The sequence below is a fragment of the Sebastes fasciatus genome, chromosome 22 (assembly GCF_043250625.1).
Source record: "Sebastes fasciatus isolate fSebFas1 chromosome 22, fSebFas1.pri, whole genome shotgun sequence".
NCBI lineage: Eukaryota > Metazoa > Chordata > Actinopteri > Perciformes > Sebastidae > Sebastes > Sebastes fasciatus.
The window spans coordinates 16160161-16185517 of NC_133816.1; the positions used below are offsets into that span (position 1 = coordinate 16160161).

General features: G+C 43.4%; 2 protein-coding genes and 1 long non-coding RNA gene across 4 annotated transcripts in view; 2 read left to right on the plus strand and 1 right to left on the minus strand.

Moving 5' to 3' along the window:
- focad (focadhesin) overlaps positions 1-25357 on the minus strand; it is a 28595-nt gene that overhangs the window by 3040 nt on the left and 198 nt on the right. Inside the window, exons 2-38 of the mRNA XM_074624068.1 lie at positions 21449-21520; positions 20791-20865; positions 20306-20460; positions 19687-19785; positions 14554-14655; positions 14049-14274; positions 13741-13950; positions 13538-13625; positions 12102-12295; positions 11654-11914; positions 10097-10201; positions 9763-9864; positions 9531-9658; positions 9172-9298; positions 8952-9086; positions 8289-8339; positions 7652-7735; positions 7330-7471; positions 6949-7137; positions 6458-6579; positions 6267-6359; positions 5930-6018; positions 5586-5627; positions 5340-5448; positions 4996-5112; positions 4176-4414; positions 3996-4085; positions 3657-3804; positions 3000-3119; positions 2704-2826; positions 2540-2617; positions 2238-2309; positions 1832-1934; positions 1622-1702; positions 1039-1167; positions 828-943; positions 477-737 (exon numbers count right to left, since the gene is read on the minus strand). Coding sequence (XP_074480169.1) covers positions 477-737; positions 828-943; positions 1039-1167; positions 1622-1702; positions 1832-1934; positions 2238-2309; positions 2540-2617; positions 2704-2826; positions 3000-3119; positions 3657-3804; positions 3996-4085; positions 4176-4414; positions 4996-5112; positions 5340-5448; positions 5586-5627; positions 5930-6018; positions 6267-6359; positions 6458-6579; positions 6949-7137; positions 7330-7471; positions 7652-7735; positions 8289-8339; positions 8952-9086; positions 9172-9298; positions 9531-9658; positions 9763-9864; positions 10097-10201; positions 11654-11914; positions 12102-12295; positions 13538-13625; positions 13741-13950; positions 14049-14274; positions 14554-14655; positions 19687-19785; positions 20306-20460; positions 20791-20865; positions 21449-21505 — 4662 coding nt within the window. The 5' untranslated portion in view covers positions 21506-21520. The remainder of the gene's footprint in view (positions 1-476; positions 738-827; positions 944-1038; positions 1168-1621; positions 1703-1831; positions 1935-2237; positions 2310-2539; positions 2618-2703; positions 2827-2999; positions 3120-3656; positions 3805-3995; positions 4086-4175; positions 4415-4995; positions 5113-5339; positions 5449-5585; positions 5628-5929; positions 6019-6266; positions 6360-6457; positions 6580-6948; positions 7138-7329; positions 7472-7651; positions 7736-8288; positions 8340-8951; positions 9087-9171; positions 9299-9530; positions 9659-9762; positions 9865-10096; positions 10202-11653; positions 11915-12101; positions 12296-13537; positions 13626-13740; positions 13951-14048; positions 14275-14553; positions 14656-19686; positions 19786-20305; positions 20461-20790; positions 20866-21448; positions 21521-25357) is intronic.
- LOC141760962 (uncharacterized) lies at positions 8974-11456 on the plus strand. Its single transcript, XR_012592493.1, has 2 exons — positions 8974-9104; positions 9543-11456. It is a non-coding gene; the product is annotated as an uncharacterized LOC141760962 (long non-coding RNA).
- The window catches only part of mllt3 (MLLT3 super elongation complex subunit), a 57961-nt gene continuing 55961 nt past the window's right edge, over positions 23358-25357 (plus strand). For both annotated transcript variants that reach the window (XM_074624072.1, XM_074624073.1), the window contains exon 1: positions 23358-23451. The gene's annotated coding sequence lies outside the window, so the exon portion shown is untranslated. The remainder of the gene's footprint in view (positions 23452-25357) is intronic.

The window sequence follows — 25357 nt, forward strand, 5'->3', positions numbered from 1 at the left end:
ATTGTCAGTTGAGATGAAAGCAGTTGAAATGTCAGTTGAAGCGGAAGTACCAGAGGCAGTTGAAGTGTGAGCATTGGAAATAGTTGAAGTGTCAATTGGTATGTATATAGTGACATAGTGAGTACATGAACTGTAAAAATATCAAAGTATTTGAAAAGTAGAAATTAAATGAAGTGTCATTTAATGTGTAGAGGCTGAAAGCAGTTGCTGTGTCACTTTAAGCGTAAGAGACAAAAGCAACTGATTTGTCATTACAGGAGTAACACATGAAAAGAGATGAAATATCAGTTGAACTATAAACCATGAAAGCAACTGAAAGTCCAGTTGAAGTTAAAGTTCCAGAGGTAGTTGAAGCGTCAGCTGGTGTATGAACAGTGACAACAGTTGAAGTGTCAGTTGAGAAATATAGAAATGTAATATTGAAGTGTCATGTAAAGTAAGTAAGTTAGTGAATGTGCGTTTCATTTGAGCTGGACCTGGATTTGGTTGGGCAGCAGGGTGAAGATCTTCTCGGTGGTGGAGCACAGGATGCTCCAGCAGCTGTTGGGGGGGTTTGGGAGAGCCATGGCCTGAGCGAGGCCCTGCAGCAGGGAGCGGCACAGAGACAGACGCTGGGGTCGAAGGTCATCCTGGAACTGCTGCAGGCCCAGACTCTCCATGTGGACCTGGAGCTTGTCCTCAGCAACGTGCTTCATCCACGAGCCCAGGCTCTCGTAGAGATGAGCCCGGGTCTGGAACTGGAGGAGAAATAATAGAAATCCTACAATGTCATTTGTTGACTGTATTACAAGTACGGCTAGATGCTGAACTACTCAAGAGGAACTTACACTGAGGCTGTGCACGAGGGGCGGTGACAGCCAGGAGCCCAGAAACAGAGAGGCACTCTGAGAAGACTGAGCCTGACACGCTGCCAGCACCACACACTGATGCTGTACATCCTCTCCTGGCAAAGATAAAAGAAAAAAGATGCTGAGCTCGGTGCTTTGACTCTGCTAGTCTCTAAGGTACAAAGAGACAAACGTGTGTGAGAACTCTTACCGAAGCTGAGCCTCATCAGAGGAGACAGGACGGCACTCCAGTTGATGGGGGGGTACTGGGAACTGGCTCCGACTGATGCCAGCGGGGTCAGAGCGGTCTTAACCAGAGCTGGAGGGGCAAACTCTGGACCTGGGTCCACAGGAAGAGAGTGAAAGTGAAATTCTAGCCTATGCAGGCAATTTGTATGAATATATTTTTATATCTTATGTTCAAATTAGGGCTGTCAAAGTTAACGCAATAATAAAGCACATTTTAATGCCACTAATTTCTTTAATGCATTGACGCAACTTGCGATTTTTAGGTTGTAGAGGGCTCATTTTTAAAGCTAGAGTGAATATACTGGTATCATATGAAACTAGAAAACCTAAGGAATACATTGGTTGCTAAATTTAGCATATTTGTCCATTCCCATGTTGATAAGAGTATTAAATACTCGACAAATCTCCCTATCTTTGAACAGATAAAAAATGTGCGATTTAATCGCGATCAAATATTTTAATCGATTGATTAAATATATTCTTATATCTTAAGTTAAAATTTGTGGTATGTTGTTGATAAGAACATTATTAATGTGTCAACAAACCTTTTTTTCCTGCCTCTGAGATGAAGTCGACGATGGATCTGATGACACTTTTCTCTGAGAGGTAGCTGAAATCTTGAGGAACTGAGACAAAAGACAAAAGACATATCACACCAAACAGTTCCTCATTGTGAAGACAGACAATAACTACAGTAGGCTCCATCCCAGCCACTCATGATGACATGGAGGTTGACTGTGCAGTGTCTAGCCTACCTGCTGTGTGACTGTGACTGGTGGACGCATGGGCCAAATGCAAATGACCAACCAAACAAGCGCTGTTGGACTGCAAACCAATGGCTCCTGAGAACGTTATGATCTGCAAAAGAGCGCCAAAACAAGTCAATGTACACACAGAGCAAAAGACAGCTCCAATTCAGTGCAAGCAGGAATATTTCATGGAAACCTGCCTAGCGATTAATGGAGATTTTTGCCCGATGGTGGCGATATTAACAGCACAGTAATTACAGAAACATCATTTTGAAACAGTGATGATGCAAGTTCTGGCAAAAGCAGACAAGAAGTGTCTGACATCTTGAGACATCTTGTGGTGTTTAGTAATAATAATAATACTGAGAGGGGGGGTTACATCTTCACCAGTGAAATGTGTCATGTGACATACCTGTGTGATGGCTCGAATCACCTCATTGAGCCTGCTCTGCTGCTGGGTGGAAAGCTCCGACTCACTGGTTTGCTGTACCACAGGACAACAAGCTCAGTGACACGTACAGTCCAGTATGATAGCAGAAACATTCACGGCCTCAAATAGAAATACTTCACTCCCAAGAGCTTACACATGAGACTTAATGATATAAACATGCATTTTATTGTCATAACAATCCTCTTTAAAATTGAACATTTCCACGTGCCATTATGCACTGCCTGTCTCACCCAGTGAAACCAGCTCATGAGAGGATGTCTCACCTGAATGAGGTAACTCTCAGATCCCACTAAAGCCACCAGGCCGTTGACGGCAGCCAGTCGCTGCATAGTGGGACAACCCTGAGACACAAACAAAACATTCAACACACAGGTTACACTTGCTTGGTATCATGATAATTAAGCTGTAAATAGGAACGAAAATGTACCTCGGCCAATAAGATCTTGATCCAAGCAGCCAGCAGACGAGGATGGATGTCCTCTGCTTTACCGTGGCCGGACATCGAGAGGCCGTGGACCACCAACCCCAGAGCCAGGGAGAAGCCTGGAGTCTGAACACAAACTGGGGTTAGAATATAGACTAGAAAATGCTCAGTTTGTACATTGACTTGAAAGTTTCTTGGCTTAGTAGAGAGCAGTGAAGCCAGGATGAGGACAAAAACTGATTTAACACAGACAATTACATCTCTGCTCAATCTCACTGACTACACTCGTTCCTGCTGACCTGTTGGCTCTCCTCAGTCAGGGTGCGCAGAGTGTTCATGACCTCCTCGGCCTTGGCAGCATCTATAAGGCCTCCGCTGAAGGCAGACACGCCCACACACGCCACGGAGTACGCCAACGCCTGCACAGGTGGACATAGTCAAAGAAAGAAAATTATTCCCACTATTACAAATCATTCTCTATTAAAAGGTATAGTTTTTTTATTGATACCATTTATCAAAAATCAAAAATAAATAAATTTTAAAAATGATAAAAATAAATAGATAAGTAAATAAAAGGGGAAATTCAACAGAAGAGTAAATAAATAAGGGAATTAATACAAAGATAAATAAATAAAGAAGCAAATTAAAACAGAAATATCAATTCATGTCACATTTTATCAATCAATTAATGGCTACATTTATTTTTAATATTATTTTATTGACATTTAATGACTTTTATTTATCTATCAAGTCATTTATTTATTTATTCATTTATTTATTTTTCGCAGTTATTATTTTAAGGGAAAAAACATCAATCATCAAACAGCAAAATTGACCCTAAAGTGAAATACATACTGCCAATAACTGAAACAAGGTTTTCCTATCAGTGTGCAAGTACTACTGGACAGAATATCTGTGAGACCTTTAAAGCTGTATCGTAGTAAAACTAGTGTTACCTCCTGCAGCATGCGTCCCTGTCCACTGCTGTCCTGCAGCTTGGACAATAGTTTGTCTAGTGTCTGGGTGATGTGGACATGTTGGTCCGTCTGTCCACTACTGCAGAGAGCTGCGAGCACCAGACCCAGACCTAACACACAGCCAATACTGAGGGAGAGCACAGAGGAGGAAGGGGTCATAAGATCAGTGGAGCTGGCATCAATGGGTTAACTACACTTTATTCTTTATTATGATTCTTTATGAACCACCAGTTGGAAACCAGTGGTATAAACCATACACCATAGCGTTATCCCCTACTGGTTAGTACTTCACACCATGTCTGAGGACTGAGCACTGACTTGTATTCCAGGTCGGGGTTGAAGGAGCAACTTTCCAGAGCTGCCAGAGAGCTGAGGAGGAGATCAGTGTCCTTCTGAGCAGAGACATCACTGGATAACAGAGAGAGACTATCAGCTCAACAGTAAATGACGGGTTACAGCATGTGTTGGAGTTCCTTATTACAGAAAAACAGATTCTACCTGAGGCGTTGGTGGTGAAGACTGGACAGCACCATGCCGAGCGCCAGGCCCGAGTGGAACTGGACCGCCTGGGAATCGTCGGCTGTGGGGAAGCCCGGCAGGCCGGCCTGCAGCGCCGACAGGACCTGTACCAGACCGTCCCTCTGCCACACCACCAGCACCGGGACCAGCAGGGACAACGCCACGCTGGCACAGGAGCGAGCTATGGCACTCGCTGTGTTCTCACCTGAGTAGGACCGCTGTGAGGGAACGAGGAAGGTGTCACGGGTGTGTGATTGGCTCTGTAGCTTCAAGAGTCTGCAGACTGACACAGCAGCCAAACTACACAGCAGCATTCATTATTATAAAGGAACAGTACGGCTGTGTTGAGTTAACAGGTTGAAATGACATTCTCAGTGCAGCATAGTTAGAAAACAGCAAAGAAACTAGGACACCTGCAGGAAGTTGAGGCTCATTACATGTCATTTTGTCAGTAGCCACTTCATTAAAGACACAAGCTCATTTATGCAGTAAGCCAGGGAAATTATGCAGCTGCAACTTAAAGGATAGCTTCAAGTGTTTTCCAGTCTTAAATCAATACCCCTGTGCACATGTATAAACCTTTTAGTGTCTCCAGAGGGAGCTGTGTAAAGTCTGATAAGTGTCCTCAAGTGATCCAACATGAGTCAGCGTCAGTTGAGAAGACCACAGGTTCCCTTTATAGACACAGTCCACCTATTTTCATGTCACAATATGGGTCCTTTAACTGCCAAATCCTTATATTAATAGTAGCTATTAGGACAAACAAAAGACACAAGCAAAAAACTCAGATGAAACTTACATGTAGGAACCATGGGAACACCTGTCCTCTGGCCTTGTAGCTGCTGCTGCTGATGCTCAGCAGCGTGTTGAGAACCATAGCCAGCCAGCTGGCTGTGGGCACAAACTCTGGTCCAGCCTACAGAGACAAGTCAGTAAGGAATGTTTATAGAGTTTTGTACCTTCCTACACTTGCAATCCCACCATGCACTTGAACACATCTTTGTCTGAGGGACAGACCTCATCTGAGGACACAATTAGGTAATATAAGATGAAGCTTGACAATGCAAGCCTTTGCAGGAGTCATCCCTGTACCTGACTGGTAGACAGTATAAAGGGTCTAGTATGGTTGTTAGAGTATGTTACCCTGACGCTGCCGTCGCTGTCAGCAGGCAGGTTGCTCTCATATTTAGCCAGGACAGCAGCCAGGCCGCTCAGAGCCAGGATGGAGTTCCCCTGAACAACAGGACTGTCCCTGAAGGACACAGAGAACACACTGCTGGTAGGACTGACACTCAGAAAGCCAGTGATCGCACTCTGATTGAACCTACAGATCACCCTCAACCATGCTGCTTCCTGTGTAACTAACATGTTGCGAAGCGGCGGACTCACTTAGTAGCAGCTTTGATGACGTCAGCCAGCTGATCTCTGGCCCTGAGAGGGACGAGAAGAAAAAAAAACGGAGAGAGACGAGGAAGAAAGGATGAAAGAAAAGCAGAGAGAAACGCAGTATGAAAGGAGGACCCTTCTTCTGCTAATGCAGTGATGTACGAACAACAGCATGTAGTCAAAGACACACTAACACACACTCTGTCCTTTAATCTCAGCCCGGTGCATCAGTCAGCTGGCTGCTACAGCACATGTTTGCTCTTTACTTTGTGTGTGTGTGTGTGTGTGTGTGTGTGTGTGTGTGTGTGTAAACATACAGGTAGCAGTATATCACAGGAGATTCTCACCAGAGCCAGGCACAGTGTTGTTTGTACTGGAGCTCCTCTGGGTCCTCTTTACCTTGTTTCTGCTGCATCTCTAAATCAGCACGTCGACCCTGAAGACACACACGTAACATTGAAATTACAGATGCAATGAAAACTTGTTGCAATAGAATTGATGTATTTACTGAGTAACACAGAGCCCATTATTTTTCACCAGTAATTGTAATGTAATGATGCATGATGTATGTCAAAAATACACTTTTTGCCTTGCTCTTCCTAGCAGTGGCTGGATGTACAAGTAGTATTGATCAATTCTTCAATCAAAATCTCATCAATCTATCAGTTCGCCAGAAGCACAAACCTGTAGGACGGCGTGGAAAGCTCGGCTCATGTACCCTCGCCAGGCCTGGGGCAGGAGGAGAGCACGGTGCCATTCGGACGGCTGAATGTTCACCTGCACATCAAAAAGTTAGAAGTTTTATGGGGCCGTTTGAAATAGTTAAAAACCAAAGAGGAGCGAGTGAGAGGCAGATGAACATTTATTAGACATACTTCATGAATGAGCGCTGCCAAGGTCTGCTGGTAGCTGCGGCTGCGGCTGACGAGGAAACGTTCGATTGGTCTGCCGTCACGGTCCGTCTGCGCAGGCAGCTCGAAACAGAGCAGCAGTCCAGCTACAACACACACACACATGCTCCATGGTCACTTCATCATTTTATCCGGTTAGATCTTACAGTGAAATTGGCATAATTGGCATATACATTCTAGTTAAAGTTATTAAAGTTACGGTCAAAAATGTAATTTTGTGAGGTCACAGTGACCTTGACCTTTGACCACCCAATTCTAATCAGTTCATCCTTGAGTCCAAGTGGATGCCAGATGTAATGAATCTCCCTCAAGGCATTCTTGAGACATTGCTTTCACAAGATTGCGAGAGACTTGACAGACAACCTGATAACATAATACCTACAGCCACGGTTGTCGCCGGCGTGGAGACATAAGAACGTCACATCTTTAAACAGGTACAGGGTGGATTTTCTCACCTGCTAGTCCAGGCTTCAGTCCAGGCTGCTTGTTTTTCTCGTAGGTTTTCAGCGTGAATCCTGGAATCCCTGCCATGGTTTTACCCTGGTCTGAACGCAGGTTCCCCCCCCTCAGGGCAGAGAAGTACACCCCCCGTGGCATCTGGCTCATCTCCTGCTTCACCAGCGAGGTCAGGAAGAGCTCCAAGGCTGAGGAGAAAATAAAAGAAATACATGAGACTGACGTAACGTCCCAGAACTGTAAGGTAAAACACAATAACGGTAAGCAGTAGCTTCCTCCAACATGATCCCTCACTGGCTCTCCACCACCAATACTGCCAGGTGTGTTTGTCTGGCCCAGCTGGAAGCGCCAGTATGAAGCCTGATGTGAGAGTAATGTACCTGGTAGAACAGATACGGGGGTGAGAACCATCAGCTTCACATATGATGAACCTGGGATGGAGAGATCCTTCTCCTCTTCCTCCTCCTCCTCCTTTCCTTGTTCATCCTCTTCATTTTCAGGGGCCTTTATAGCTGGTCTGGCCTACGGAGTGGACAGAGCAGCAACAGATACAGCAGAACCAACAAGAATCAATGTAAACAGATGATCAAAATAATCTTATTACCAGCTTCGAGGGAAGAGCGATGGAGGTTTCAGACATACTAAAATACCTCACATACTGTTTTTGCGTACTAAATATTATGTTAGACTGTTGACTCTTACTGCCTCAGGAAGAAGATTTATTGTGTGGACCGCTTCAGGAAAATCTGCCAAAGCCTTGTAGCCACAGCTGGCCACCTCTGGATCCTGTTACAGCAAACACACACATACACAGTTATTAACTCGGTTTTGTATATACATACTGTAGATGACTCAATGTTTGAAATACAAGCACACTGTAGGAGACGCTGTTTTTACTCCGATGACTATCTCACTGGAGTCTGAGAAGACGTTTTTAGGGGCCGTAAAAGCAAAACATTGACTCTGTAAAGCTGAATAATGGATCACCCTCTGCATGGGGGGTCCTAACTACAAGAGACCCAGTTCACGTTACACACACAGTCATTTGATCCATTGTTAATATAAAAACACCTATCAGAGCAGAATGTACTGGGTGTTCAGTTAAGCAGCTGCCTTCACTAAACCTTTAAAGCCGTTAATTTAATGCCAGTCAGTCTGTTTTGTTTCATTCTAAATATGTAAAGTTATATGTGAGAAACATTCTGCTGCACCAGCGGTGTTTTATCCATCGATATGACAGAAAGTATCGTCCAAACTCTATAAATGATGGGAGAAAATCGTCCCCAGACATGGTGCAGGGTATGTACACACATAGAGCAGATATCTTCAGCACACAGACCTTGCTCACAGCGTAATTCCAGAGAAAGCTGACCACCTCCTCCTTCAGTTTCTGGAATAACAGAGATAAAAACATTTTTTTTTATAGCAACAGTAACTAACCACGTCCTGACTCTGGCCACAAACAGAAGCACATTTGGTATTAAATCTTAAATGAGTTTGCATTGAGTTTGCCATGTTATGAATTGTGCACATTTGTTATGCTAAATGCAGTACCTGTGAGGGTTTCTGGACAATATGTGTCATTGTTTTGTGTTGTTAATTGATTTCCAATAATAAATATATACATACATTTGCATAAAGAAAGCATATTTGTCCACTCCCATGTTGATAAGAGTATTAAATACTTGACAAATCTCCTTTTAGGTACATTTTGAACAGATACAAATATTTGATAAATTTGCGATTCAATATTTTAATCGATTGACAGCCCTAGAATAGACACATAAACTAGTTGCAATCTATTAAAAGTAGGCACATGGGCATGTAAAGATATGTCTATATAAATAGCTTGTTAGCTAGCAAATGTATGTATGTAGTGGCATCATGGCTCCCTGTATGAGAGTTCAGCTCGAGAAAAATGTACTGTTGATACTTTAGGTCTGTAAAAAACACAAAAACCAAATCATGACAAACAGAAGCTTTCCTGAAGTAGATCAGATACCTCGTACTCCTCTGACTTGACAGTGAGCTGGGGAACCAGAGCCAGAAGTTGAGCGATGAACTTGACCATCAGTGGACGGGAGTCGCAGCTCAGCTCGGGTCCGAGACTTCTCCATGTTGAGACGATGTCCACAACCTGCAAAAAACAAGCCTCGTAAGACTCGGCGGCTACGTTTACTGTACATGCAGTAAACGTTGGCTACGTGTGTTGTGTGTGTGACCTCTGCCCGGCACAGCTCCTGTAGTCCTTGCAGGGCGAGAGCAGCAGGGGTCGCCATGTCTGGTCTGGTGCACTGGTTCAGAGTGAGTGTAATGGCAGCCAACATGTCACCTCCATGCTGGTAAGGCCTGACACACAAAGACAATTCTATGATACATGATGTATGACAATCTCCTGAAACACTTTGGAGCTGCTACGTCTTAACGTACAACATATGAACTTAATTTAATTGACCAAATGAAAAGCATCAGACTTCCCGTTACTCAGTTCTTGTCAGTCCCCATTGTATTCAATCACTCAGACCCTCATGTCACGCCTCTCTCAAAAGAAGCACCACTTCAAGTCCCACTATGATCTGACCTCTCTTTGCAGATGTCCCTGAGGCAGGCGGCCCTGGCCAGGATCTGCTCCCACTGGGTGTCCCTCCCAACCACCACCCGACTGTCCTGCTGGCCCAGCAGACGCTGCAGCTCCGGGTAGACGCGATCCTGACAGCAAGGAACAAAGTCAGTTGTCAGGAAAGAGGCGGACAAGAATATAATACAGGAAAGATATTATATGAATATGATGATGACCACTTATCATCACAGACCTGTTTCTTCCAAAGAGCAGTCATGAGGCGCATTGCCACTGCTCTCAGCTTGGGGGTGCTGGCCAGCATGTGCAGAGTCTGCAGCACCATGGGGACACAGAGCTGGAACATTAAAGCACATGGTGTGTGTTAATGGTTAATGTCATCTGAAATGAGCCTTTTCTCACATTATGTGTGCACATAACACACATTTCTTTTTATATTCAGAATATGAATGACGCTTTAATAAGAACAATCCTCAAAGACAATTTGAAATAACGGAGGTATGCACGACAGAAGTGTGACGTGCAGTGGTTTTGTATTTCACGGCATGACATCTTGAGGTGCTCAGTACCTTATGAGTCCCGAGGTTCGGCAGGCAGTTCAGCACAGCGTGAGCCACGCCCGGATTCTTTTCCTTCCCCAGTTTGAACATCAGAACAGGAATAAGGGACGGCACCTGCAGACACACAGATTCAGGAGTTTTGGATGAAGGAACAGCCGAGTGAAACAAGAACCCCGTATTTATCAAGCGTCACGAGACAGAAGAGAGATGTAGGGAATGATTGATGACAATAAGGATATTAAAAACAGAATCATATTTGAGACTGATTATGCGTGGGACACAGAGAACATGAGTTGTCCCTGCAGAAATCAATGTCCTCATCATGGTCATGACGTCTCTGCTCAATTCCATTCAATAGATACAAGTTAGAGAGGAATGAAGGACAACGCAGGGTCTATCATTCCCTTTAGTGCTGAGGTCAAAAATCAGATGTAGTCCGGGTCCTTGGACGCATGGAGTCAACAGCTCTGCAGTCTAACAGCCTTTCATTAACATAAAACACTCACTGCTGCCATCACCTTGGCCGTTGCATAGCAACCGCTTCACCTGCTTGAGAGGACGAGGGAGGGGCGGAGAAGAAGGAAATGTAGAGTAGAATCCCTGAAAGGTCTGGTGCTGAAGCACAAACTTCAATCAATAAAACAGAATAAATAATTATGGATAAGTCATTTTTCCTCAGCACCACCTTTGCATCTAGACACAAGGGTTAATTTTTCATCTCTTGTAACAGAGTGTTTGTGACTGGAAGCAGCAGTGCAGATGTGAGGTGATGTGACACCGGGAGGAGAGGGAAGTCCAACGCATTCAAATATGCCAATAACGTTCTACCGACGCATCAAACGACCGGCGCAAAGTGTCACTCTGGGAGCAATTAGAGCAGCGGAGGGATACTGTGAGGCGTCTAACGAGCCCAGTAATGAGGAGCCGAGAACTCCATGTGATATTTCACATCATCGTCTGGAGCTAGTGACTGCGTTTACAGTCCCACAGGGTCAGAGGGAAGGCTGTCAGTTAAACCTCTCTCTTTATACGACTACAGAAAAATACAGCAGCTGAAGGCAGGTAGTGGTTTTATTTTGAAGAATGAATTAAAAAGCCAATGTTAATGACATATTATGATGTTGAAATATCAACATATTGTAAATTAAATAATAAATTCAAGGATCCAGATTACCTGAGGCTTTCACTTGTACACCTACTAATGGCAAGTAGAAGTGTGCAACTTTACAAAACACACTTAAGATCAACAACCACCTCTCTTGTTTATTGGTAAATGTACCTCTTTGTATTGGAGTGCTGTAACTTATTATTATTATTGTGTGAAAATTCTCATGAAATCCAATGATAATAATAAAAACTGTTACAAAAATCTGGCCCCTCTATAGTCTATCACCCTTTTGTGTCCAATTGTTGTTTTGCCAGGGAAGTTTTTGGCAGAAGAAAAGGCAAGACTAGAATTACTCGTTTGCCACGAGGTGAATATTTTAGTTTGAACAAAGCACCGAGCTGAAGATAAAGAGCTTGAATTGAGAGTCTGGTGAACGGAGCCCAGTGTGGATCGTCTACCTGGCAGGGGTCGGCTGCAGCGATGGCCTGGCTCGCATCCAGAGCCAGCTGGCAGACGTCTTCCCGACCCGTGATGATGAGGTGGGTCACGATGAGGGTGAGGGTGCAGAGCCGGTTCTGGCCGGACGACATGGCCGAGCTGACAGACAGAAGCCAATCGGCCGCCGCCGCCGGATCTTCTGCCACTTTACGCAGTGTGGACAGAGCCACGCTGAGCTCGCTGTACCAGGAGGTGAGAGGAAGAGCCAACGGTGGACCAGACTGAGTAGAAGGAGAGGGATGAAGAAATGAAATCAGTTTTGTTGTGTTTAAGTGGCACAAAAACAAGTAACTGCACCTGGTCCTGCAACACAACACATGTAATCTCAATGAAAAACTCCTCATTTGGAACCTTGCTTCTAAAGGCGGGCATGACAGGAAGCGTTTGAGACCCAGCCTCAAGTGTTACCTGTCTGGGTTTCTCCGTCTCTCTGCTGATGCTGCGCAGCAGGCTGTGGGCCAGGTCCTGGTTGAGGCCGTGCGTCCGCCGGTCGGCCAGCGCCTCGGTGAGGCTCGAGCAGGACAGCAGCTGCAGCACAGGAAGAACCAGGACTGGACTCAACCAGGGCGCCAGCTCAGCCTGCTCAGGGACTAAACTCAGAGCTGCGTCAACGACAGAGAGAGGGAGAGGAGAACAAAACCCCATGAAGGTTAAAGAATCCATACGGACAAATTAAGTAGGAAAAAAAAAAGAATGAAATTAACAAGAGAGCACCAGCTGGGGAAATTAAACATGTCATCATGGGAAGTCATGTAGCAAGGAAGGATTACGGTTGCTTTGACTATAATTTATAATGTCTGAATAAATCACACTTTATTTATCACATTTCATACATTTACATGCGATGCAGTGCATGTTAAAATCATTCAAATCACTAGACCTACAGGTCTTTTAAAAGATTTTCTACATGGAAAAAATGATGTATTCTGGCACTAATTACAGTTTAAGGTAAATAGAGACAATGTTTTAAAACAGTACATATAAGTACTAATGCAATTATTTGAGTTTTTAAGAAGGAACCACGAAATTATTTTGTATTCATATAGTTAGAGAGCCATTTAAATACATATGATTCATCATTGGAAATGATTCAAATGTGCTGTTGTATTCTTGTCTGTAGACACACACTGACTAAAAGACTCTAGTTTATGCTAGAAATCAAGAGGAACTCATTAAATGGACATTGAACACTGACTCCATTTTCCCTCTTATAGCAGAAATATTCATTTCCAGGAACCTTCCTAAGAAATTACAGTTACAGTACAGATCAGTTCCTGTCTAGTCTCACCTGTTTATGGAGCATTCAAAATAACATCTTGAAATATCACTTCATTTCAAATTTGTTCTAATAAAACTACCACTTTTTTTTTTAAATCTCATACAGTACAGATCAATAGCCCAAATACTAGAAGCTGACCCTTTAAAACACCGAAGTCACACAATAACACAAACTAACTAACAGATCGACGCAGCGGTAGACCAGTAACTCCTGTGTTCTGCGAGGTAAAATTACTGTTTTTGTCAAAGGAGCCTGGTGGCTTTGAAGAGAGCATAGATGGTACGGCTTCAGTTCCCCGTCGGAAAGGGCTGTCTGACGACAAGGTAAGTCATCAGACAAGCCCCCCACACACACAGCAGTACATTGCTTTGCTCCCATGCTGGTACTCCTGTCTGTTTATCCTAACTCCATCTACTGTAGGTAATACACTGACTATGAAGACAGACCTCATACAACCTCACTGAGAAACTCCCATACTGTCTCTTTAAGCCTGTGTGTCGAGGACTGGATGTTTCACCATTAGCTGCCTAATAATAGACATATTTAAGATTGCTGTTTTTTTTACCCAGACTGAGCAGGCTGGTCTGCTGAGCTGCAGGGACCTCTAGCAGGAGCACGGCCACGCCCATCAACAGCTCGTCCAACGGCAGCTCCTACAGATATAAACGTAAAGGTTAGGCACGGCACACATAACGTACTGTTGGCGTGAGACATACTGATGATGAACTAGTCTAAAGTTTTACTGGATCATAAACGCTGCTGTGTCACCTGCTGACAGGCAGGCAGGAGCTGCTGTAATATGCTGAGCAGAGGTCGGCAGTCTCCGTTTAACTTGAGGCAGCGCTGGCAGGCACAAAGCAGGTGCAGAATCAGCTCGACTCTCTCGGACCTCAAGCGCTCCTCTGAGGCCGGGACCAGACCCTGAAGCAGAGCGTCTGTGAATCCGCACAGCTCCAGCACCGCCTCCACGCTGTCCACCTGGCATCACAGAGACAACATTCAACCTATCTGAACCTGAGTGAAACCAAACTGTTGGCGTCTCACGGGTTATTGGCTAAATGCATTCTAGAAATCACCTGCATGTGTGGCACCAGCTGACAGAGGCAGTGCAGCAGGCTGTCAGACACCGGGGAGGTCTGTCCCTGGTCCTTGTTCTGGAGGACTGATCCAGCTCCTGGGTGTATGGGCACCAGCACCCTGAGGAGACTGTGGCGCAGGATCGCGTGCTGGGGTTGCCTCTGAGGTTCACAGTACAGGTACCGCAGGAAGGGAGCCAGCATGGCGATGTAAGCTGGTTCATTTCTGCAAAAATACAATCCAGAGGCAACACATAGTGTTGGCCAATATCAATCTGCTTTCCAAGGTCGATACCGAAACAGAAACTTCCTCAGATTTAAGCCTCGTAAAGAGTGGTGTGTGTGTCTGTATGTATTTGTCATCAGTGCATATTAACAGCTGACAGTGGTATGATGAGTTATTTGAGATGGGATGCTCGCCACAGATGGCTTTGAAATACATGCAGTTAAGGGGAGGGAGTGATTGGATGGAGGGGTTCAAGGCCTCTGCTGCGGCCGTGCTAACCTGTCAGCAGCCTGCCGAATGAAGTCATCAATCTCCAGCAGCAGAGTCGGCCAGCAGTCCGCTCGGTTCTCCAGCGCCGTGATGTATGGGTGAGGGTTGCTCCTGCAAAAAAACAAACAGGCCGTGTTCACATCACAGATCACAGATGTGACACAGATGTTACAAGATTTGCTGGGTGAAAAGTTAACATACAACCAAAGTAATCGCAATTCATCCTGTGGGAAACATGAATCTCTGTAACAAACTCCACGGTAATCCATCCAATTTCCCTAAAGACCGTCCTCATGGTGGCGCTACAGGAGAAGCAGCCAGAGTCATTAGGATACATTGTCAAATATCTAGACAATCCACACATTAGTCAAAACATTTCACAATTTGGTGCCAATCCAACTAGTAAATGTTGACATACTGTGGAAGATATTAAAGTAGATATCATGGGTAAAGGTCAGAGGATCACCAAAGTCATCGCCATAGTTACCATTGAGGTCCCCGGGGTCTAATTAACTTCTACAACAAACTGCTCTTTTTTTGGTTGATTTTGTAAATGAAAGTGATTTTTGTAGCTTAAAAGGCAAAAAAATCTATGTACGTTCACTAAAAGTACTAGTGGAGCTTTTTACAAATTACCTCTAGCACTTTAACCAAACATGAAGGTTTTGCACACTGCTCTTATCTAATGATAATTAGTGTTGGAATTTAGCCAATATGTGCATTTTGCCAACCACCGCTTACCGGTGCGGCCAAGTCATTTTCCTCATTTACATCCCTTTAATTCTCACTCTCTCATAGTGAAATGCTGCAGAGTAGAGTCGGCTGTCATTAAGGAGAGCAGCACTGCTGCAGTACAGTACAGTTATGCTGTAGGTAGGGTTGGTATTGTTGAGAAACCAGCAGGAGTACGCTAGATCAAAAAAATGATCCAACTTTAAAACCCAACCGTGTGTTTTCCAATGAAAGAAGCCAGCTGCACTAGCTCCGAAAGTCCCTAAATCTAGAGTCTGTCCCCAAAATTATCATAATGAAAGTAAACAACGAACACGGCTAGTGGAACTCTCCGGTGACGCACAATGAGTGCACAGGCAGAGTGATCGCAGGCAGGCAGGTAGTCCAGTTTATCACGGTCCTGTGACAGCCACAGATACCAGATTCTTTTCTTTTTTTTTGTCAGAGCATTTGATTTATTGATTGCTGTCGGGATGTAATGAGAATTTCAACATATATAACAAAAATGTATTTGAACAGCACTACAGTCCTAGCTTTAAGAAAGGATCCGATCCATTAAAATATGCCTGGATCGGCCCAATCTCTACATTATATCTTCATGATGCTTATTTTTTGCAGTAAAATACTCATTTAAAACCCAGAGTTTCTCGATACCGAGGGTTCCCGTCCTCTACCTGTCCCCCTCCTGTGAGTGTAAACAACACACAGCCTCCATTACTCTCCAATTTGCAAACCCATTAAGTCCAGACAAAACGCCGGGGTCAAATCCAAGGTGAAGCTCTGTTCCAGCCCACAGACAGGCCAGAGGTTAACACAACAGCAGGGTTGGTGTCCTCTTAACCAATACCTTCCATCAATCACGTATCTAAGTGTAGGAAGGAAGTTCAATGACGGAGCATGTCTGTGCATGTGACGGACTGCAGCGTGGCCTAGACATGGACTACTTACCCCTCCTTCTACTCCTGCTTCCCACTCTTCACACAGTGTAATCTGTCTGACCATCTCTGCCCCCCCTGCCTCCTCCCTCCTCAGGTTCCCTGTGGCTGTCTCCAAACTCTCAGCTTCAATGCAGCTCCCATCCATCAGACCTCTCAGCGCTCCCCCTACTCTTCAGCCGCCACACAAAAGGGAAGAGGCAGGAAGTCACGGCAGAGACCTTCCCTCCTTTAAGATCAACTCCAAGTTCACTGCTGAATCAGAGCGCTGGCAGACAAATGGGCCAGGTAACATCCGTCTGCTGTAATGCTCAGCTTCCTGAGGATGTCTGCAGGTTACCAACCGCTGAGGGGGAAGTCTGGCGTTGGGACACCGACCTGATTTACTATCATCACAGCAGACAAACACCACTAATACATTACCCTTCACGGATCTTTAATCTTAAAGAGATCATATAGACAACGTCCTTACAAATTAAGAATATGACCACTTCTCATCACTCAACAGTTTGGTAGCTTAAGTCCAAACAAGCACTAAACTAACAAGACTATTAGAGAGTTTAGCCCTGTTTATATGTAATTATTAAGCACAACTGAGGCCATTATGATGTTGTGCGGGGTGGCTGGTTTAGGTCCAGCACGGACCACATTACAGAGTGTGGACTGGTAACTGCTGATGCGCCTTTGAGCAAGGCACTGAGCCCCGAACCACTTTGAGCGCCTGACTATGTGGCTGCTCCATCACTGTGTAATGAAGTGGAAAAAATAGAATTTTCCCTCAAGGCAACCCGTTCTCACTCCCAACTCGTCAAATACTGACGCTTGATTGGTGCTCATCGGCATCTGATACCGATGCACTGAAGCACCTTGTAGAGTCTGTATGGGAGACACCAGGCTTTCAACTGACTCCAATGTAAAGTAGGGCTGTCAAAGTAAACCTGATAATCACGCGTTAGCACACATTCCTTTTAACGCAACTAATTTCTTTAACGCATTAACGCAACTTGCTATTTTTAAGGTTGTAGCGGACTCAATTTTAAAGCTAGAGTGAAGATACTGGTATCAAATGGAACTAGAAAACCTAAGGAATCAATTGGTATCAACCATATCATACTGTCAGGTATCAGAATCGGTATCGGGAAGGGAACAATTATATTGGAACATCTCTTTTAAGAATGTATTGTTTCCACTCAGGTTTGTTATGCACAAATTGAAAATGCGCAGGATGGACATGCACCTAGTGACGTCTCCAGCCCAGACGTCATTTCTAAACAATGTCACAGTTACATGTTGGCTCTATCTGTTTGGCGACGTCGGAAGCTGCTTGACATCTCCTGGATCCGTCTCTTCATATATGTTTCACATTATATGTATCGTTTTTATTTTGTCATATGGATTGTCTATGTTGTATTTTATGTTGTTACTCTGTACACACGACATATATTGCACGTCGTCTGTCCATCCTGGAAGGGGGATCCCTCCTTTTGTTGTTCTTCCTGAGGTTTCTTCCAGTTTTTTCCCAATTGAAAGGGTTTTTTGGGGTTACGTTTTTCCTCATCCGATGAGAGGGTCGTACTGTAAAGGACAGAGGGTGTCGTATCCTGTGCAGACTGTAAAGCCCCTGGGCTATAGAAATAGAATTGACTGTACTTGACTATATAGTGTGTCCACCAGAGAGCACTGACAAGTGGATTTTTCCAATTGTATAATGTCCTGCTCAGTATGACTTGGTCTGATTTCTTTACTCACCAAGTTTAAAGGAAACCTAATAAAAAAATACAACTGATACACTGTACTGTTATTGAATCTTTTAAACTATTAAATATCGTTGTTGCTGTTGTTGTTGTAAATATTGTTATCAGTCAGGCTACTATGATGTTCTGAGATTCACAGTTTGTGACATGTTCCCTGTCTGTTCAGCTACGGTTGCTAACTACTCAGATGTGTCTGTACCTGAGCAGCGAGGCCAGATCCAGTGAGGATGTGGGAAAGCCCATCAGGGGACAGCCAGGACAGACTCCTCCACTACAGCCAGACTAACATCACATGAGAAATGAGGTTGTGTGGCGGACACAGCCCCTGAATCTCCCCTGATCCTGCTGGGGGCTGAAGTGGCTCCGAGTCTCAGTGGCAGATTGCGCGGGGCACCGGCGAGCAGACGGTCAACAATGGGCACCAGTGTGCATCCTCCATTAATCCTGCAGCATTTACAGTTACCCAACAGTGCCAGGCCCCGACGACCAATGGAGGGCCAGACTGCCAGGCCAACGGCGCCACCCTGCTGCCCTCAACACATTCATCTTCCCACCGGGGAGGTACAGGCTGCCAGACAGACGCAGACAGCACAGACAGCGATGAAGACAGAATGAGAAAGAAAAAGGACAATGGGGAGGAGGAGAAGACTGGATGAGGAGAAGAAGAAAGAAGGGATAGAGATGTGGAGAAAGAGAGGTTAAGAGGGAACGAGTAGAAAAAGAAAAGGAGGAGGTGTGTAGAGGTAGAGAGAGAAACATGGAGCGCAGGAGGGAGGAAGGGAAACATGAAGGAAAAGGAAAAAAAGACAAAGCAGCACAGTCTTTTTATCACCCGCTGTAACTGATTAAGGAGGCCCCAGGGTCCTGGCAGAGGTGCACATCTAAGACTGGAGGAGGAGGAGGAGGAGGATTATTATATCTGCCTGGGGATATTCAACCAGTTAGACTAACCTGCACCACAGAGAACCAGCCCTACTCTCAATATTAACTGCATCATCAGCACTATCAAGACTGTTTTCTTTCTTAACAAACGCTTCCGAGTAGGTTTGACCTTCATTTCCACTGGTTAGAGTATTGGTCATTCATGCTCTTCATTCACCTCTTTTACTGCCATATATACAGTATGTATATATATTAGGGCTGTCAATCAATTAAAATATTTAATCGTGATTAATTGCATGATTGTCCATAGTGAATCGCGATTAAAATCATTTTTCTATCTGTTCAAAATGAACCTTAAAGGGAGATTTGTCAAGTATTTAATACTCTTATCAACATGGGAGTGGGCAAATATGCTGCTTTATGCAAATGTATTGTATATATTTACTATTGGAAATCAATTAACAACACAAAACAATGACAAATATTGTCCAGAAACCCTCACAGGTACTGCATCTAGCATAAAACAATATGCTCAAATCATAACATGGCAAACTGCAGCCCAACAGGAAACAACAGCTGTCAGTGTGTCAGTGTGCTGACTTGACTATGACTTGCCCCAAACTGCATTTGAGTATCATAAAATGGGCATGTCTGTAAAGGGGAGACTCGTGGGTACCCATAGAACACATTTTCATTCACACATCTTGAGGTCAGAGGTCAAGGGACACCTTTGAAAATGGCCATGACATTTTTTCCTCGCCAAAATTTAGCGTACGTTTGGGGTGTTATTAAACCTATGATATGATATAGGAAGTAGTGTGTATATGATAGAGACTGACCTGATAGAGTAAGGACAGGTGAAGTGTGTGTCTCCGTCTCTCTGGTCCGCCTGCATCTGTAGCAGCCGTCCAATGACCTTCATCAGCCCCTGGACATTACTGTTCACAGTTCAGGTCAAAAACAGAACACAGAGACTCAATCAAGAAAGACTCCAAACACAATGAAAGAGGGAAATTAGAGCAAAAGTAAATGTGCTTGTTTGCTTTCTTTCTTAGAGTGACTTGAGAAGATCACTATCAACTGATCTGTGCAGACACAAGTATTATTTTGGCATGTAAAAAAGGATTATGAGCAAGTATTTTTTCTCCCACCAACCATTGGCAAAAAGGTCATTTAAAATGCTGACTCAACATTTTCCATATTAGATGAGTCATGTTATGTTGACTAGAAAAGGTCACTGTGCAGTTAGACTTGATCCTCCAGCGCTGATGGTCGGGACATGAGAGGAATTAATGGAGCCCAGTCAGCAGGACAGTGTGGCAGTGTCCCATTACTGAGAGCTGAATTATGCTTCTGCATAGAGGTGCTGTGTTACCTACAGTGCATGGTGCATGTACACTATGTACTGAGTGGTGGTTTGTCACTGAGACCAGGTGTGAGTGTGCTTGCTTTGTGTACCTGGCAGAGGGCAGGAGGTTGAGCACACTGTTGAGGACGAAGTGCAGGTCTGCGTGGCCTTGATCCACCAGCAGCACCAAGGCATCGCAGCACGCCGAACGCACCAGAGCGCAGTCGGTGCAGCACTGCTGCCACAGAGCCTCCAACGCTGGACCCTAACACACAGCAACAACAACACACAGCTCAAGATGTTGATCCAGATTCAGCTTAAAAGGTAGTGGTACCATTAAATCAGACTTTACTGGCCTAACCTGTGTGGACAGTTGTTGATAAAGAAGGTATAGAATTTGCTGTCCTTCATAGTTTCACATCCATATTCAGATTTTGCATTTTAAACAACTTGGTTGTTGTTACAAGCAAGTGACTGGTGCTGCAAACATCCTGTTGTCAAAGGCTCAGTGACATACTGTAGGTACTTTAACTTACTGTGGTAGGTCAGGAAGTACTTCACATTTAGCCGTAAAGAAGCCATTTCAGTAGCTCACCTGGGTTGAGGACTGTGTGATTTGCCCATTTGGTCCTTTCTCCTTTAGCACAGCAGCAACGAGGGTTCTCACCGTCTGGGAAACAAAAAGCAGGTCTTCTTGTATAATTTTTGATTTAAGTAAGGTACTGTTTTTTTTAGCGAGATTTTTCTACTGGCTTTCTTAAAATCTGTCTTTTTTAGTATCAAACACTTCCCTTCTGTTGGTTTGAAAGGTGAGCACCTGCCTTGTTCTCTTCCACTGGTCGGAACTGCTATCCTCGCTCACTCATTGGCTAACATGGACAACCTGCCAGATCCTATTGATGTGTTTTCTGTCATGAAAACAGACCCTAAACCTAACCCTAACTGTTTAAACCTGTAGGTAGTAGTAGAGTTCCTTCACTGAGTTATCCAAACGAGGCAGGGATTAAAAACAACAAAACAACAGGAGTGGAAATGAGAAAAAAAAATGAAAAAGAAACTAGAACAGCACACCAATTTGACTTTTTAATATTGCCACATGCACGTTTCGGGCAAGACGCCCCTCTTCAGCGTGTATTCTCAGAAACAAAGTCGAATTGCTCCTTTTCATATTATCGTGAGCTGAGCGCATTGTGTCTTTATTTTGAGAAATGATTAACTCCCACATTACCGTCCCGTCTGAGTCAGTAGCTTACCTGGGCCTGTATGACGGGGCTGGGGAAATCAAACCGGATCTTCAAACTCTCCGTCATATCTGCTGCTCATGCCTGAGAGCACAAGGAAGGAAACTCCATTAGAATAAGTTCACAAAACATAATGAAAGTTAACAGTGTTACAATTCAAAGGGGGGTGTATTGCGACTCTTCTATTTAACTCAGGAATATCACATATCAGTAGTGTTGAAGTCAGCCTTTGAAACAAAAGCTCAGTGCTGCAGCCACCTGTTGCCTCGCAGCATTAATGGAGACATCATTCCAGGGTGAAGCAGCACTGCTTGGAGGTATTCAGGAGGGCGACCCTTTGAAAGCCGATCCCCGCCATGTGTTATCAAATTGTTGACCCGCGGCCATGACATAATTTTGCATTGAATTATTCACAAGTCATCAGTATACGACCCCGCTCACTAACCGACAGGCTGCTAAGCAGACGAGTGGCCCATCTCAGGTTGTCTCATTAGGCTTGACAATATGCCATACAGGTGCAGACCACCAGCTGTCTGAGGCCTGCAGACCACAGCTGCTCACCAGCACAGAGCAGGCTAGCTTCTAGAGGTGAAGACTTCATATAGGTTAGAGGTTTTGAATAGAAATGCATTGTGGTACTGACTGAAATATGTCTGCTGCAAAACATTGGCACTGAATTTTCTGTATGGTCAGATTGCAATCTGGTTTACTTAGTTAATCAGATACTTCCAACTTTAAATTAAAATTCTAATCACATTTAGGCATTTTTAGAAAGACAACTAGTTCTGGAAACTATTTATTACTAGTTAAATTGACTAGTTTATTTAGGCAAAGCTTGTCTTTAGACAACAAACGCTTGATAATGTTGTCTTCTTTTGGTAATTGAAAAGGATATATTTCACAAATTTGCTGAAGGACAATAACATTTTGTCCTTTAATATACCAGAAATGTTTTTAAAGGACATTTTTAGCCTAACTTAGCATTGGACTGGAAACTGAGGGAAACACCTAAAAGCCACAAACTGTAGTATTTACATGTGTGTGTGCTGAACAAACAAACATGATACATCATGTTGACCAGAGAGCTTTACAGGTGTTGATACAGCAGGTGTATGTTTGGACTGTGCCCGGGGCCGTATCTACTACCCTTCTGAGAGTATACTCTCAGAGCTCCTAACTCAGCCTAAACATTTCTAGAAAGGAGTCCTATACTTTAGGAGGGATTTAGGGGATTTCTGAGAGTAAATCTGAGCAGGAAGGGACAGAAACTTTAACCTTAGTGGGGAGGTGTGTTTGACCCTGACGTTAGGTATGTCGCTATCTTTTAAAAAAGTGTGATTGGTTGATCAAAAATAAAAATGCACTCAGTGATCATGGGCAGTGAAATCAACAGGTCTATTCATAGAAGTTAGTCTCTATTAAGACATGGTGATTATGAATACTATTTTATATATTTATATTTATATATATTAGGCCTGTCAAAGTTAACGTGATAATAACGTATTAACGCAAATTTGGTTTTAACGCAATCATTTCTTTTACGCATTAACGCAAGTTAAGATTTTTTGGTTGTAGCTCAATTTTAAAGCTAGAGTATTAAATGCTTGATAAATTGCCCTTTAAGGTACATTTTATAGTTAAAAATGTGATTAATTTGCGAATAACTATGGTCAATCATGCAATTAATATATATATATATATACTGTGGAAAACAGAATACAAAAGAGTTTTTAGTCCTAACTGGGAACATTTTAGTCTCTATTCCTCCAACTTTTTTAACTTCCGTTAATCCATGTCTGTAAACCGATATATTGGTTTAACATTACTATAATACAAGGGAATATGATGCCTTATGTAGCCTAACCCCCACAACCCCCTCCCCAAACACAGACACAACCCAACCCCCCCTGCTGTTATCTAACTGATAAGCCAGCCTGCTCTGCTGTACTGTCCACCACACCGCACCGCACCGCACCGGCTCCCACCGCCACTCAGTTGGATGGCCACATGAACAGGTAAGTCAGGAACACCTGCTGCTATACAACTATACTCCGGACTGACACTAAACTTTGTCAAGTGTGATGTTTCTAGACAACAGGGATGCTAAATATCTCCATGTCACTACATGTATATCTAGCATATTTTAGCTTGACAGCATGAGTTTGAGGAGTCTGACAAGGATGTGGGTGGTAGAAGTTTACTTTTGTTTATAGCAACTCAGTCATCTCTTGTCATGGTTTAGATGACAGATATAATTTACAAGTATCTGGCTTCTTCTCTAATTTAAAGACTGTCAATGGTCAGCTAAACCTAAAAAAAATAGTTTGTACACCAAACAGTTCCAGTGGTTTCTACAGCATATGTACCTTATACAGCAAAACAATATGGGCTGGCCTGTACTGCTAGGTCTGCATTAGCAATAGAAGAGAGGACAATGCATGAACAGTGTTGAGCCAACAGTGCTTTAGAAATGACACCACTGAGGCTTTACTGTGCGACACTCTGCTGCTGCAAAAATCTGCACATGCCGGACAGGCACGTGGGATTTTTGATGGCCTTTCAGGTGGCACAACACACACACACACACACCCTTTCACAGCCATGTTAGAAGGCCTGATATCATACAATAGCAACACTGTCGATTGTATTCTTTAAAGGTCCCATATCATGCTCATTTTCAGGTTCATACTTGTGTTTTATGTTTCTACTAAAACATGTTTACACGCTGTAATGTTAAAAAAAAACTTTATTTTCCTCGTACTGTCTGCCTGAATATACCTGTATTTACCGTCTGTCTCAAACGCTCCGTTTTAGTGCATTTCAACGAAATTGCAACAGAATTGCAACGGAATTGCGTTGCTAGGCAACACTTTGGGTCCATGTTTACTTCCTGTCAGCTGATGTTATTTACATACACTGCAACAGGAAATAAACTTGGGAACATTTAGAATGTTTATGTTTATAACCGTGTAATGATCTATATATTGTATATTTGTGACATCACAAATGGACAGAAATCCATCCAAAACGGCTCGTTTCAAACGCACAATTTCTGAATACGGGCTGTGTGTATTTCTCCGTATATTGAGCGTTTTGATAGTTTAACAGTATTTATAAAGCAATTAAACCTGCTTTATAATATAAAAGACATGGAAATCTCAATCAATATTCTCTGGGTTCATTCAATATATTCAGGATTTCATTCAATATTCTCACATTTCACATTATATATATATAATAATTTCCTAAATGGCATGCCATAATATATATATATATATTTGTATATATTTATCTACATAAAAATATTATCAATAACATCTGTAAAGTAAAATGATTACTGCTGTTGTGATAAACATCAACATCACTCAATCCAATATCATGACTATTTTGTGCTACCTTGCTTGTACACCATATGAAACATTACTCAATATTACAATACCATCCAGCAGGTGTCACATCAGTGATGCTACTGTCACCCACAGCAGTGGTGTATTTTGGCAGCAAGTTTTTTTTTTTTTTAGTTTGTTTTTTAATTTACCATGCAGTTTGATAGATTATATTTATGCCGAATTACAGAATGCTTCCTGCTCTGTCAGAAAATACTTTCACTATCGTTTTGTGCATTACAATATTTTGCTAATAACTTAGTGAAAATAGAGTTGACAGATTTTTCAATGGGGTTTGGTGCAGCGCGTTCTCTCTCCAGCTATAGTCGTGGTCCTGATGCTGCTGGCTACGTGTCGTACATAACCAGTCACATAATAGAGCTTTAGAACAAACCTTTGTTGGAAAAGATGCTAATTAACAAGTAATAACAATAAAATACAACACACAAGCTTGCAAGTTAGCTGCACCTGCTAATAACAGCTACAATGCAGTGATCAACACACAAACGAAAGCTATTCAACTGGCTGTGCATGC